General features: G+C 51.3%; 1 protein-coding gene across 1 annotated transcript; it reads left to right on the forward strand.

Annotated features, from left to right (window-relative positions):
- The first annotated feature begins 8280 nt into the window (after positions 1-8280).
- Positions 8281-13337, forward strand: CDX2 (caudal type homeobox 2). The gene is made up of 3 exons (XM_032765309.1): positions 8281-8776; positions 12257-12402; positions 13137-13337. Exons 1-3 carry the CDS (start codon positions 8281-8283, stop codon positions 13335-13337), a joined length of 843 nt encoding a protein of 280 aa, XP_032621200.1.
- Positions 13338-15222: the final 1885 nt, after the last annotated feature.

Below are 15222 nucleotides of genomic sequence, written 5' to 3' on the forward strand. Positions count from 1 at the left end.
CCGACACGCTGGCTGTCAGTGGAGATATGCCGGTGTACGGCGGAGGTCAGACAGTGGAGATTCAGTATTGCGCTGTTTTCCCGGGGAGCTGGGCGGCCGGGAAGGCGCTGTGACGAGAGAAGTCTGGGGGTATTTACCTCTGAAACTGCCAGAATTCAAACTCGGACTCACTAGCGCAAGGGATCAGGGTAGAGCAGTGTTCTTTCCACGCCCCGATGCCTGCGCCAGGCTGGATCGGGCCCCAGGCAGCGGGCGGGGAAGGGGGATGGAGTGTCCCTTTGCATGGAGGTTCAGACGGTCTGGGCAGCGGGGCACCTGTCTGCAGACGAAAGGCGGGTGGGCGACCCTGGGGGCTAGTCACTGCTGTACCGAAATGTTCTGCAGTCGCTAGCAAGAGGCTTGAGGGCCCAACTTGTCCTGCATTTCACAAGCCCCTTTTCTGGGAAGTGAAACTGACTTGCTGTCCTTTTCGCTCCCTCTTCCAAATTGCCACAGGGAAGCGCAGTTCATTTCATTCTCGCCGGGTCCCTGCAGTTTCACCAGACCACACTAGTCTCAGCCCAAACCAAGAGCCAGATTCGGCCGGGTTGGAGCTGGGCTCTGCACCAGCGGAGTCAATGGGGTTTCAATGGGAGCAGGCCTTCGAATCCTGGTGTAAATCCGAAAGGATTCCACTGAAGTCGATCGAATTAGGGGGCAAACTGCAGCAGAGCCTGACGCCTGATTAAACCGAAGGTGGAGCGGCGGCGAGAGATGTCTGATTAACAGCGATGACAGTCTGGGTTTAGGGCTAGATTCACGGGCAGTGCCTTACTATTGGGGAGCAAACCCGGTGACTGATGTTTTTGCGTCCTCCAGGTTCCTATTCACTCACAGCGAGTCCAGCAGAGGACATTTTTCATCTCCCCCGAGCGGGCAGCCCACTTGGCCACACCTGGCTAAAGAGAAGTTGTTTAATGCGTAACCTTGCAAATTCGCTCCAGAAGCGGGCATCTCAGATAGCCCCACGTTTTACTGGGGGGCTGGAACGAGCCAAATATTGGCATGTGGGCTGACTGGAGAAAAGGGGGGGAGGTGAACTTCTCTGTAAGGACAATGAAAAGCCGATGGCATAGCTTATGCTGTCAGTGTGCGTGAGTTTAGCGAAGCGAAAGGCAGCCCCATTCTCATGGGGTATTTCGTGTGCACGCGTTTGACCCCGAGCCCACAGCGAGCAAACGCTCCCCTTCTGCTCCGCTCCTAGCGGCGTGTATTTAAACAGCCCTAAACCCAAGGATAAAAGTGTTGGCTTATGCTGCAGCGTAATCTACATCAAAGCCCCGGGGGCAGCCAGCTTGAAAAGCTCCAAGATGTTATTTCAGCCCCTTATCATGTCTGTGCTTTAGGGGGAGCCATAAATTCCACAGGTCGGACTAACCCACGGTTCCTCCTTTTCTTCCCCGGCTGGGCCACCGAGGGCTTTAAAACAGTTATTTTACCTCGCAAACAAAGCCGGAGGGGGGGGGGGGGCAGAGCGGAGCATCTCCGAGAGAGTCCCTGGGGTGGGCCTCCTGTCCCCACCACTCCCCTTGGTGGCAGCGAATACACGATTCCACCACAGCCCAGGAACCCAGCTATCGGACCGCGTGGTGACGGCCAGGAGCCTAGATCTCTAGCTACCCCGCTGGTTTCACACACAGGGATCGCGGCCATCGGCAGGTAAGGAGAGGGCCTTGAGCCGACCCCCTGACTTGAGGCGCTGTGGAGTGGGAGTCCCAACCAGAGCAGAGCCCCAAGCCCAAGGCTGACCCGGCTGCATGTCTAGCAAGCAGATCAGTTCGGCTTTCCCTCCCTCCCCGCCGCCAGAATGAGGGGCGAGAGCCAGATCCTCCCTTGGGCTGAGGGGGTTCGGCGCTGCAAACCAGTGTCCCCTTGGCTGAGATCGCGCCCCAGCTCGTCAGTGGAAATTTCAGAGCCGGCCCCTGGGATCTATTCCCAATAGCTCTGGGGAGCTGACAACAAGCCCTGGGCCCGCGCACTGCAGTGGACAGAGGCAAGGCGAGGTCCCCCCCACCCCCCAATCGGCTTAATTCCATCACTGACGGAGCCCCCGGCCTCCCCACAGCCGCATTTCAGACTGGCGAAAGGTGGTGCGGGGCAGAGCTGTTTGGTAGTGTCAGGCTCAGTCCAGCTAGCTTCCCAGTGTGAAAACAGAGCTCACTTTCCGAACACACTCGTAGCCAAAGGCTGCTTCTGTAGTCGGTGCTCCTTAGCCCCAGGCACAGAGTAGGATTTGCTAACAACATTTCGTTTTACTTCTACATGCAGGAGAGAAGAGAGTGGCTTGTTGGTCCAGTCAGTTCAAGTGGGTGTCAGGCTGTGGGTTAACTGAAAAAAGACACATGAAAAGGGATGGTGCTTTATTCCGTTTTGCTTTCACCAGATCCTGTATTTTTGGCTTGAACCCTTTGGCTGTGCCGTGCAAAGACCAGTTGTCACCTCTTATAACAACAGAGATATTCCAGTTGGTTCCAATGCGAACAGCTTTGCCCTGAGGAGGAAATATAGCAAGAAGTCTGAGGGTGAAGACGCGGCACAAGCAAGAGAAGCAAACGAGGGTTTCGGCCCACCAGCAATCAGCGTTTTGCAACTTTTAGGTCAAATCGTTTGTCCAACCTCGCACTTGAAAGGCTCTGAAGAGAAAAAGGCTTTGCCCGTGGGCCCGATCCTGCCCCGTGCTAAGCACGCTGAGCTCCCCGGGTTCTGCGATGGGGCTTCGGAGCTCAGCACCTCGCTCGATCTAGTCATTAATAAACTCTGAACTTGCTCAGCCCGGGGGGGCGGGAGGGAAATCGTAATAAATAATTAGGCTTCAATTTTAATGATGCTTCAATTTTGTCCTAGGGGAACGCAGCACGCGGAATCTCTCTTTGACAGGAGCGAAAAGTTTTAAAGGAGGGTTTTTGAGATGTGTGCACTGGTGTGTGTGGTTGTGTCGCTCGCTCACAATGATGTATGCGAGTAAAGAGAGAGGGGGAGGATGCGCACTGATAACTGGGAGTCATAAGCCAACACCGACCCCACATCAAGGTACTCACTGGAGTACAGTTTAGGTTATTTATGGTAAAGCCCCGTAGCCGTGTACTCCCGGTTTCCTTGCCTTGAAGCATGTAGAAAACTAGGGGCGGTCCCAATAATAAAGAACCTTATTTAGACAATGAACAGCATGGCCAGGACTTGACAAGGAAAACTTTATATTAAAATACATACAAATTGCCTTGCCCGCCTTCGTGTCTGTTTGTTGTACTGTGGTGCTGCTTTGGGAAGCCCAGGGGGAAGGAGGGGGTCGTTCTGGATTACATTTATTTCCAGTGTGCAGGCATACAAGCACTGTACGATCTGTAGGTGTTTTACACCATTGTTAAAACCCGCTCCCGATTTGCCTCCCAACAAAGACAAATGCAACGCAGTGTAATGGTGGGATATCAGCAGAGATGTAAAAATACAAGCGACTCCTCTGATCACGTAGGAATGATACCGCACCATCCCAATCGGGATGTCCCATAAATAGCAACCACGGGGCTCTGCTCACACCTTGGGTTTGTTTTCAGCGGGGAGCGCTCTCATGCTGGGCTAGGGTGACTGGGACATCCCAGGTAACTCAGACAAGATCACGCAGCTGGTTGTGCTTCATTTCTGCCCTGGAATGATGTTGATTAAAGCCAGGTGCAAGCTAACATGAGAGGCCGGGTCTGAGCGGCCCCTGGCAGCCAGGGATCCTGAATTTCGCCCCTCGGTGGTTTCAGATACTGATCAAATAAAATCAGACGGGACCAAATAGGCAGCAAGCGCCGAAATACTACTTGCTGAGAGGAGCTGGGCAGCTGCAAATCTAGTCGCTCGGGTTAGAGAGACTCGGGTGTGCTTGATTAACTCTTTTCCACTGGCAAAGTGTGCACGTCGCGGTAAGGGAAAAGCCAAAGAGAAAAGCAGAAGAGTGGAGGGGGGGGGGTTTGCAGGTGCTGGCCCGATCCTGAAAGATGTTGCAGAGAGTCCTGGGAGACGAGGGAGATCACCGCGCAGGACTGGGGGTCGCCTGCTGCCCGCCCTCCCCCCGTGCCATTGCAGTCCCCGTGAGTGCTAGTGAGAGATCACATTCAGCCCTGCACTGGTTTACACCCAGGGCCGAATTTGGCCCAGGTTGTGTAACCGATTTTAGCTCCCGAAATCCTCTTAGTCCCTTTGTCTCCGGTTTCATGTTTGGCATCGGGCTGTTGTGGCTTCGTTCTCTGGGCAGCATCTCCATGAAGAACCCCAGTTCACGGAAGAGGGGAGGTGGTTCGAACGGATCGGTAACACGTTTGCGCCGGACTGAGGCCACATGGTCCAGTGAGCCGGGAAGACCTTGGGTCCTGAGGCAAGATGGGACACTGATTCCCTGTCACCTTCAGGCACTAACGTGACTTTGTACCGTGGTCAAACCTGCTGCAGGACCTGGCAAATGCTGGATTTTAACGAGAACGGACCTGAGTCTGCAAACCCTCGTTCGTTCGCCTAATCCCTACTCACGCAAGTAGCCCCCATAAGGTCAAGCGGACTGCTCGCCTCAGACGGAGTCTCTTGCGTTGGCAAGGCTTGAATCCCAGTTTGCAGCTATTCCGATGCAATGCAACCATTAATAAAACCACAAACCCAAAATAGTTACAACATCATCATTGCCAGCTGTTCGTGCCCAGTATATTACTTCTCGCAAGAGTTCTGGGTACCCCCACTTCTTGCTCCTCTGCTCTATACGTGGTCGCGGTTTTGACCCGTTCTCACAATAGACTCCTCTCTGTCGGCGGATGATGGGTCCCTAACTAGTCCTCTGGAGCTGCTGAATGCGGTTGTTAGCAGTGATGTGTGGATTAAAGCGATAGCTCAGCGGCCTCCCCCTGGATTTTATTCTGAGAGGCAAACACAAGATAAAATAAAACCACACAAAAATGCCTTTGAATAACCTGGCTATAAAATTCCCCCAAGAGTAAGAAATTGTAAAGGTTTCCATTTGCCCCAAAATCGTCTTGTCTGGCTAACAGCTGTTCGGCCCCTAAACCCAGGTGCTGGCTGGATTCAGCACATTGATCCATCATAACTAGACCATATCTTTTGTACTGATTAAAGTCATACCCTGGGCTTTATTTTAAGCGTCACGGTGTGTGGTTTTCCCTTAGGCCATCCCAAGCCGGGAGGAGGCCACGAGGTTTTAGCACTCTGTCCCATCCGCAGTGACTTTGTGTTGCCAGTCCCGCTTTATAGCACCACAGAGCCACAGCCAGTATTCCCCTATCTCTCCTGAGCGGGTGTGCAGATCGCTGCCTTCCCCTCCATCGGCTGAGCACAGTTCTGCCAGCCCCGTCCCCCAAACACCTAAGCCCAGGCACAAACTGGAGCCAAAGTATCTGTGCTCCAGGGAAGCGCGTGTTGTCGGTGCTTTGGGAAAGAAATCTGCTTCCCTTGTAAACCGCGTGCGTCCCCGCAGAGCGCGAGGGCCAGGGGCGCTTGTGCATTTTGGATCCAATATGTTCAGAGTTTTGTCAGTTTAATGACCCTGTTTTCGGTTTATTGCTTCATCAAATTCGCATACTCCTAGATGTGCTTTGTTAGTGCTTATCGGGAGAGGAGATTACGCTGAGGGATGCAGCCTTTTCCAGAGGTCTGTTTAAGCCTTTGGCATTAGGAGCGCTGGGCTTTTAAAAAATTCTCCAACCCGCTTTTCTATCTTTCATGTTGGCACTGTGTCATCAAACTGACGCCAGGGAAACAAATCAGCCCCCGAGCCAGTGGATTTCGTGAGCTCAGCACGTTCATATTACAGCTGTATAATATTGCAGCACATAAAATACCAGCTGTATTTTAAACTGTGTATGTTATAGGGACGGTTTCCACATAGAGTCTATGTGCTTGCTAGAGATACTGCATGGGGACAGAATGCACCAAGCAAGCTCGCTAATAAAGGGGATATATTTCAGCTCATAAAAAAGATTTCGAACAAGGTGTGTATCAGATCTGAACTCCATTGTTCACAGTCCCTGGCGTCGCTCCACCACTAAAGAAAATGGTTAAAAAATGAATCCAGTTGTTGAATAACTTTCTGGAGCGCTGAAGGAGGACATTCCATGGAAAATAGAATTTGAGAGCTAAAATGATCCAAACCTCTTCGTCGGAAACATTGCACTTCACCACACACTGCCAGGGCTTTAGTGACAAGCCTTTCGAATCGAGCTAGTTCTGAACAGTTACCCCTGGCAAAAATAATTTCTATAATTAATACTGGGGTCCACCCTTCAGTTTTCATTGCTGAAATCCAGGGGAGTTTTGCCTGGATCTGGCCCATATTAACTAGAAATATTAAATGCGAATTGCATTTCCCTGTGCGCTCGGCATGACATGAAATTTCAAGGGACAGTTCGCATAATTCTCAGCACTGTGATATCGAGTTCTGATAATAAGATATTTCTGCCGCGATCACTGGATTCTCCCCTGGGGCCGCCCAGAATGACTGAAGGTGGCTTACGAAGTGGATTTTGAGAAGGGTCAGTGTGCTGAGTTGTCAAACTTCTGTGAAACAGGGTGGAAAGGGAAAAGTTTCCATCGTATGCAGTTATCTCTGTGAGTAAAAGACTTCGTTGCTGTGTATATAAAGAGATGCAAATATTCAGCATTTTCTGCATTGTTCCCGGTCAAGGTGACAAGTTAAAGCATAAAAGCACTGAATGGATGGCGCCTCTTCAAAGAACGAATTGTATATGAGATGTGTTGTGAGGAGAATGAAGAATTCTCGTAGCTAAGTAACATTTTCATAGCTGCTTGGTCGGCGCTAGGAGTTTGATTGGGTTTGCAAGGCGCTTTAAAATGGCAGTTCACTGGGTGAAAAAAAATAATTTGGTGAGTGCTGCAAATCACCAAAACCATTCTCATGTTTATCCTCGCATCTACGGTATCATTGCGAGGCACTACTTCGCTTGAATTTAGTCTCAATTGATCAAAAGGAATTAACCAAAACGAATGAAATAAATTAAATTCATCCCCCAGTTTTCCAGAATGATAACTGAAATAGGAGTAACAAAGATTTAGCTTGAAGTTTGCGTTTAAGGCGTATTTCATAGCAAACTTTCCCTCGATTACAATAACTTCTCTCCGTTCAATCTGAACTATCAAATAGGGGCTAAAAGATATTTTAGATCGGCAGAGGGCTCTTTTCTCCCCTTCACTCTTCGGCATTGATTATATTTCTTTCTCAACAATAATATCTAGCAATTAGATTAATATTTGTTAAGACAATTCTCTTGATTTTGTGCGACCTCTCTGTCTTGAGGCTATTCGGCAGCCGTATCCGAAAATTCGCCGTTTGTATGATTCTGAAAACGTTTTCAACAAACTGTATGCCACATGGTAATATTGTTATATATGAAGTAGAACTAAAACACGATAGAGCAAATCGAAAAAAGAACCACTTATCAATATCTAGGGGAAACAAAACTTGATTGGTTTGGTAAGAAACAAAGGAGATCCAAGCGCATTCCTTCGGGATTGAACATTCTGTATACACACATAGAGTCTTGTCGATATCACTTTTCGTCTGTTCGTCATCCAGTAGCCTGTGGAAAAGTTATTCTAAACTAACAGCTCTAAGAAGTGAAATGTCTCTATCTATGTATCTCCTTATACATGCTGCCTTTATAACACTTCAAACAAAAGCAAAAACTTAAACAAGAACTGTTCTGTAAAGTGCTGCCTATAGATAGTCCATGACACACGGTTCCCATATTCCCACCCTGGCTCTGAGAAGTCTCTCTCTCTCGCTCTCTCTTTCTTTTGCAAGTCTCTTCATTTAGCTCTTTGAACCTGTGATTGGAGGTTAAAGTGCACCAGGTTGCAGTGGAAGGAGGAAGCTCTTAAACAATAAAGGCTTGAATATTTAGCTGTGATCAGGTCGCTGCCCTCTCCTTATCTTTTTAAATGCAAATCTTCTTTTAGGGGTAGTAGCTATATACCCAGCGCCTCTCCACGTCACCTGCCTTTGGTGTGTCTGTGCCATTACTAATAGAGCCTTGTAAACAATCGTTAATCATGTAAGTGCTGCCGGCCAATGGGTTCGGATCGCTAGTGGGAGAGAGACGGCTCTGCAGAGGCAACCAGGGGGACAGTCCCCCCGCTGCCCCCCCCCGGACCAGAAGGGGAGTCCATCCCCAAGGAAGAGAAGACCAGCTCCAGAGCCCCAAGCAGCATGTGGAGAGCTGCTGCCCGGCTCTCGCCATCATGTACGTGAGCTACCTATTGGATAAGGACGTGCCCATGTACTCCAGCTCCGTGCGCCACTCGGGGGGGCTCAATCTGGCGGCGCAGAACTTTGTCAGCGCCCCGCAATACCCGGATTACGGAGGATACCATGTGGCCGCGGCCGGGGTGAACCTGGACAGCGCCCAGTCCCCGGGCCCCTCGTGGCCCTCTCCCTACGGCGCTCCGCTGCGGGATGACTGGAACGGCTACGGGCAGGGGGGCCCTGCCACTGCGGCGGCCAGCGCGGTGCACGGGCTGAACGGCGGCTCCCCCGCCGCCGCCCTGGCTTACAGCCCGGCTGACTATCACCACCACCACCACCACCACCCGGGCCCGGCGCCCCACGCCGCCTCCGGGGTCATGCAGCAGCTCAACCCGGGCGCCCCGGCCGCAGAACAGCTCTCCCCTGGCGGCCAGCGGCGGAATCTGTGCGAGTGGATGAGGAAGCCGACACAGCCCGCCCTGGGCGGCCAGGGTAAGCGGCGGAGCCCCGCGAGCCTGGGCGAGCAAAGGCCTGGGGCCCCGCAGAGCCCGGCAGAGCGCTGGGACCCGGAGCGAGCTGCCCACCAGGGCCCTGGACCGGAGCCCAGCTCGGGGGGTCCTGGATTGCAGCACAGCCCTGCAGGCCTGGGGCCCCGGAGAGCCCGGTAGCGCGCTGGAACCCGGAGCGAGCTGCCCACCAGGGCCCTGGACCGGAGCCCAGCTCTGGGGGTCCTGGATTGCAGCAGAGCCCTACAGGCCTGGGGCTCTGGCTAGCCGCAAAGCGCTGGGGCCCTGCGCACCGGAGCTCTGCACGGAAGCCTAGCTCAGGGCAGTCTGGGAAGTAGCAGAGCTCGAGGACCCTTGTAACCAGCCTGGGCCTTGCTGGACCCAGAGCCGCCCAGGAAACCGTCGCTCTCCGGGGACTGAACCGCGCTGCGCACCGCTCGGGCTGCACGGTGGGGGCTGTGGAGGTTAACATTAGACAGTTGTTTCGCTAGTAATTTCTCAGCCTGGCTGCTTTTCGGTTCGGGGAGTGGAGGGAACCTCCCGCAGGAAAACCCAGTAGGAAACAGGGCCCAAACTTTCCGGTGGCGGGAGGGAAAGGGCCCCCCAGACATCAGAGTTCTCTTTGGAGCCACTGGCTCGAGTTCAGATCAGAGCAGCCTGGGTGTTACTAGAGAGAAGTTTGTGCCATACACGCGTGGAAGTGATTTGCAGGGACATTTGATAATGCCAAGAAGCTCACTCGTTTTGGAGCCCGCCACAGGCATGCGGGCCCAGGCCCAGGCATTTCACCGGAGTGGCCTCACTTCTGATATATATTTTTTAAAGAAAATAAGAAAGCAGCAGCTCAGAAATGAGGGTCTTCCCCAAAAGGAAACATTCTATTTCGATTGTTTTACATGTTTTAATATTGAACAAAAATACTGAAGTGGGTAGAAAAATTCTTCAAATAACTGGTCGTATTCTCGCCAGCACTTGAATTACAGATCCTTATGGGGAGAGGTTGTAGCAACAAGCAGAGTCACTTTGGGGCTTGGGAATCGTGTTACCAAGCTGCGGGTACAGAGAGAAATGTGGACCTTTGTGAGAAATTAGCTTAACATGAAAACGTAGGCAGCAAAGACCGAGCCTTGCTGGGGGTGGGGTTGCGGTACGATTTTAACGCACTGCGGGTTGGCAGACCGACCCCACAGAGCTTTGGAACCCCTATTTCAAGGGGTCTTTTGAATCGCTGAGCCGTGGGACAGTCTTGGAGGGGGGGTGTCTTTTCCTACACGATCCAAGTTTCCCAGCGGCCGGGAGAGCCTATGTTGACCGGTTTCCCGATGAGTTTAGTTTAATTTTATCCCCGTAGAGTGCGCGCTGGTCCTCCCCGGGCTTCAGTGCGAGTAGCCCAGGTTATAGGCACGTCAAGGATTTTTATAACCAATTACAGCCATATAAATCATTGGCCGGTGTCGCTTTGCATTTGTTTCTGAGTCATTGGGCGCATACCTCTATTAACGTCTTGGTGAGCTTTAGGTCTTCACGCCGACCTGCTGCTCCCTCGCTGGGAAATGGGCGAAGGCGGTTCTGGGTCCTGGAGTTGTCAGGGTTCGGGCTGGCTCTGGAATTCCCATCCCACCGAGCTGGGGCTGCAACTTATCCGGGGGGCAAGTTTCTCCGGGAAGGCGAAACTGATCTGTGCGTCTTTTCCTCCTCGCCTTGGGGAGAGGGGCGCGGATCGGAAGGTGTTAAGGGTAGGGCGGGGTGTCTCAAGCCCGATTTTGAAAGTTTCCGCCTTCCTCCCTGTCGTGGGGGAAGAAGGCTTGGAGGGGAGCTGAATCTCAGCTGAGAAGGGTCCGTGATGTCCTTCACTAAGGTGTCAAAGTGGTGGCCAGGCGCCGTTCTCACTTGTGATGTTAATGTCTCCCGGGTTCCTGCAGACTAGTCAGGAGCTCCTGTTCTCTGCAGACCCTCATCTGTCATGAGCCTTTAAACGCATCTTGCTTTGATATACACCTTCCACGCTATTGTCCCTTTTACTGGCCGGAAAGAGGGTGGCAACTTTCGCAGTAAATAATGAATTCTGGCATTCGTCTCTCATCCCTCGGCTTCCCTAGACAACGTGGGGGGGGGGGGCGATTGAGGTTGACCAGTTCCCCCAAACCAAAGGGCATCGAGTCAGCGCACTACATGGGAACGCAAACTACCAGCTCTAATGCGAAAGAATCTGCAGGCCGCTGAGCATCCTGCCCAGTGGCCAGCAATCCAGGAATGGAACCTGTCCGATTTTCCCACAATTCCGTCCTGTTCCCACCGTTTTCCTTTGGTCACTTGAGGGGGATGTTTCCATTCAAATGCTGCCTTTGGAGCCAGTGTTTATGTTAATCTGCCGGTCAGGGGATGAAAGCGCCTGCCGCCATTTGCTCAGTAGTGGTAATTCAAACAGAATGGGGCTGTTATTAAGGCATTGAGAATGTCTTTCTTTGATAAGATCTCCTTGTCCGCCATTGTTTGCGATTGTGTTCCCCATTCAGCGGCTCTGGGGAGTTTTCTCTGATCAGACTTGTATCTTTGCAGGGCGCTTTTGTTGTGGTTTGCAGAGAGTTTACCTGAACAAAGTCAGCCTGCCGGGCATTACATACCTAGGGGCATAACCTCCCGACTCTTCAGATCTTTCTGATGAACAAGAAAGCTGGGGATATAACCAGTTAAACAAGAAACAATACGAAGCAAAGGGAGATCAATTGATTTAGCAATGTACATATATGCTCCGCATTAAAAAAAAAATCAGATGTGTCAAACTTGGAATTTTTGAGCACTGATATGTTCTGTCTCAATTCCAGTGTCAGGCTTGTCGGTTCTCGTCTGCAAAAATAAATGAATCCGAGTAAAGGTACGGATTCAGCATAACAATCGCAGATCGTCTGCACTACCATCGTTTGCTGAGGGACATCAAAAATCAGGGGGGGAAATCAGAGCAATGCCCAAGAAGTTTACTTGTAAGAATCTAAGACTTCTGCTGCTGTAGCACATAACCCCAGACAACGCGTGCCTACATTAATGGGGGTTATTAGCAGTAGGGATGAACAGGAACAGCGGCATTTCAGAACCATGTTCCTTGAAGAAATGTAAAAAATTAAGGTACATTTCAAAATCTATGACATCTGGGCTGCCGCGGGCCGGGGAATATTGTGCATGCGTTTGGTTCCTAATGACATTCGTGCAGTTTTTTCCCCCAGCCTGAAAAAATGGGTTATCTGCAAATCTTCTTTCTCGAGCCCGGTCACGCTCTTTATTAAGTCCCCGTTTAGGGACTGAAATCATTAACGGGGTCCCGATCCTATAGTCCTTGCCCGTGAAGGGTTTGGGCTGGGTGAAGAGTAGCCGAGCCCCAGTCTCAGATCAGGTGACGGAAAGAATGGATCGGGGGAAAGGGTTGCAGTTAAATGTGCCTGATCAGTTGTCATGGATTTCTCCTCTCTAGTTAAAACCAGGACAAAAGATAAGTACCGCGTGGTGTACACGGACCACCAGCGGCTGGAACTGGAGAAGGAGTTTCATTACAGCCGGTATATAACAATCAGGAGGAAAGCAGAACTGGCCTCTACTCTGGGATTGTCAGAGAGACAGGTGTGTCCCTTGAGAGTTCACTTCGCTTTATTTCCCAAGTACCCACATACTCTTTAGTCGTGTCTATCCCCCCACGTCCCCACGCGCTTTGTCATGGTGCCATTGGCCCAAGAGAGCATGCAAACGTGGCCGTGGGGTCGCGGGCATAGTAGCAGAATGGCTGGCACCAATCGCTGGAGAAGGCCTAGGAAGGGCGATAAATACCGAGGCGCTGTCTGCTTTCGCAAGGAGAGTGGGTGTTTTCCTAGGTCATGGGGTATGTGACCATGTTTGGAACGTCTCTCCTGTCTCCAGTACCGGTGTGTGCTAAGGAGACACAGACCGACGGACAGGCGTGCCTGCTTTCCAACCCGACAAACGCCAAAAGTGGCACATCTGAGAGTGAGATGTCCTGCCCACTTGTGGGCCTGTTCGCTCTCAGCGTGCTCTGAGCTGACGGCTGAGATGTGCATGTTAGCCCCACCTTAGAAAGTCCCTGGCGCCAGGAGTTGGGGATCGGGCCCACTCCCCAGTGAAAGGCTCTGCAGGCGAGTGCGCAAGGCGGGACTCTGGCTTGCATTACACCGGGCTATTCCCTGCGTGTTGCGGCAGAGCCGGGAGCAGTTGGCTGGGCTGATTGCAGAGAAACCCCTACTGCCCTCTCCAGCTGCCCAGCCCTGCTCGCCTGGTCATTCTGGAGCCGCTCCGCTGTCTGATCTGACCATCTCTTTCTCTCGCTCTTTTATCCCCGCCAGGTGAAAATCTGGTTCCAGAACAGGCGAGCGAAAGAAAGAAAGATCAACAAGAAGAAATTGCAGCAATCTCAGCCCAGCACGGTGCATAGCGGCTCGCAAGCGCTGAGCCCGGTCTCCTCCCTCCAGGGATCAACGGGTCCTGGCCCAGCTGGGGTCGTCCTGGGAGCTGCTGGGGTCTTAGCGTCATCAGTGACCCAGTGACTGCAGCCACAGACTGAGTCGGGGGCCGGGGGGCTTCTGCCCTCCTTGGTGAACAGGAACCCGACATTCACAGAACCCACCGTGGAAAAGGTCACTGGTCACCCAATGAAACGGACAGAGCCCAGGCTTTTCCCGTCTGTGCACTACAATGGCCGCATTGCCCTTCCTCAACCACACTCCAGCCGTTTGCTTTTTGTACAAAGTGTATAGTGTGTCTGTTTCCGTGGGCGGGGATTTTCATGATCTTGTGTGTTTTTACATTGGCGATTGCAATGCAGTAAATCCCACTATAGCCGAGAGCTGAACCTCAATAGTCTGTAAGTTCTCCCGCTCGGAATCTCGGGGATCGGTGCGCATGTTTTCTTTACACAGGCTGGGCTAGCCGTGAATTTTAATAGCCAAATGTAAAGCACATTTGTCTTTCCCAACCATAAACCTTCAAAATGACCATCTCGCCTTACAGCACGGGGAAGGTAAGACAAGACACTGCTTAAATGTTCCGAAGGGAATTGCTTCACGTTAGCCACCTGTAAAGGAGCTCATAAATCTGGTGCTGGTAGTCACCCAGCCCGTTTATTAGCGTTCTGCGCTGCCAGTGAGCTCTCCAGCCAAAACTGCAACTAGCTACACTTGTAAGCGTGAGGATCGCTGCCTGTGTGGTATTATTGCCAAGGGAGCTGGGATGAGAGAGTTGAGAAATGCACCCAGTGTAATGTTCTGTTGTTTAAATTATGCCATTCTCTTCTCCCTAACCCAACAGCTTCATACACACAGGGGCCTTCCTGGTTTCCCAGACTTTATCCAAGCTTCATTATAGGGCTGAAAATGAAAAGAAAGACCCCAGGGGAATCCCTGAGCCCTAGGAAGGTTCCTTAACAAGCTGCCTGGAACACAGACATTTGGGGATTGGCACATTTCAATCTTTGTATTAAATGGGTGAGAAAAACCAAAGTATGGATTCTTTCCCCAGATCTGGACACAGATAAGAGCAGGGGAAAAAATCTCTGGTCAAGCTTCAGTTTGGTTTTCACAGTTTTATTGTAGTTTTACTCAACTCCTTATCCAAAATCTGGAAGATTAGTCTTTGAAACACACACAGACCAAAGCTTTCCAGCCAGGTCAGAAACTCCATGTCTCATTGCACCTGCCAGCGGATAGGGACAGCTAGCCAGTCTATACTGAGCGGGTCATTGGCAATATACTTTACCGGGGATTTGCAGTTAACAGTGCTCCATGAGGGTGAAATTGATTTGACATTTCAGACCTATTACTGCCCATGGTAACACCTGAGCTCCTGCCCCAATACCTTTGGCCAAAGACAGCATTGGTGAGGATTTGTTCATGGTGCAATTTTTATTCCATCAATACCAATAATCAAAGGGGGAAATAGTCTATTAAATGCTTCCTGCTATTTTTATGTATACTCTTTCCATGCTGGAGCAGTTTTAAATACACTAATTGCCCCGTGTCATTTAGAAAGGCTATTAATAAAATGAGTGGGTTTTTTGCGGGGGGGGGGAGGGCTGTTTTATTACCGACCTTGTTTTTAACCACGTGTTAGGGCTAGGACAGCCGTCTGCTAAAAACGGAGAGGTTGTATAAGTGTTTGTGTAGCTTCGGTGTGATTCCACGCAGTGGGGGGTCGAAGATGTGTTAGAAATTAAGGGTCTTCCAGAGAGGGGAGTCTAATGCAGCATGCAGGCTCATGCCCGAAGAGGGAGAAGCTGACTTCATGTGCCAAGCATGTGAAATCAACACGGGGCTTCCCCCGGGCTCTGCCCTGGTTTTAAAGCCCTCCTCTCTTTTATTAGTTGCTTCCAATATAATTTGATGAGCAGAGGTTTTGTTTTTGTTTGTTTGTTGTCTCAGTTGCAGAATTCCTGTC

This window comes from Chelonoidis abingdonii, chromosome 1 (genome assembly GCF_003597395.2).
Source record: "Chelonoidis abingdonii isolate Lonesome George chromosome 1, CheloAbing_2.0, whole genome shotgun sequence".
Lineage (NCBI taxonomy): Eukaryota > Metazoa > Chordata > Testudines > Testudinidae > Chelonoidis > Chelonoidis abingdonii.

Bases quoted from the DNA above. Each gene is read 5' to 3' on its own strand.
- CDX2 (XM_032765309.1), top strand. From the start codon at position 8,281: ATGTACGTGAGCTACCTATTGGATAAGGACGTGCCCATGTACTCCAGC. The intron at 8,777-12,256 runs GTAAGCGGCGGA...TCTCCTCTCTAG, and splicing joins GCCCGCCCTGGGCGGCCAGG to TTAAAACCAGGACAAAAGAT. The intron at 12,403-13,136 runs GTGTGTCCCTTG...TATCCCCGCCAG, and splicing joins TGGGATTGTCAGAGAGACAG to GTGAAAATCTGGTTCCAGAA.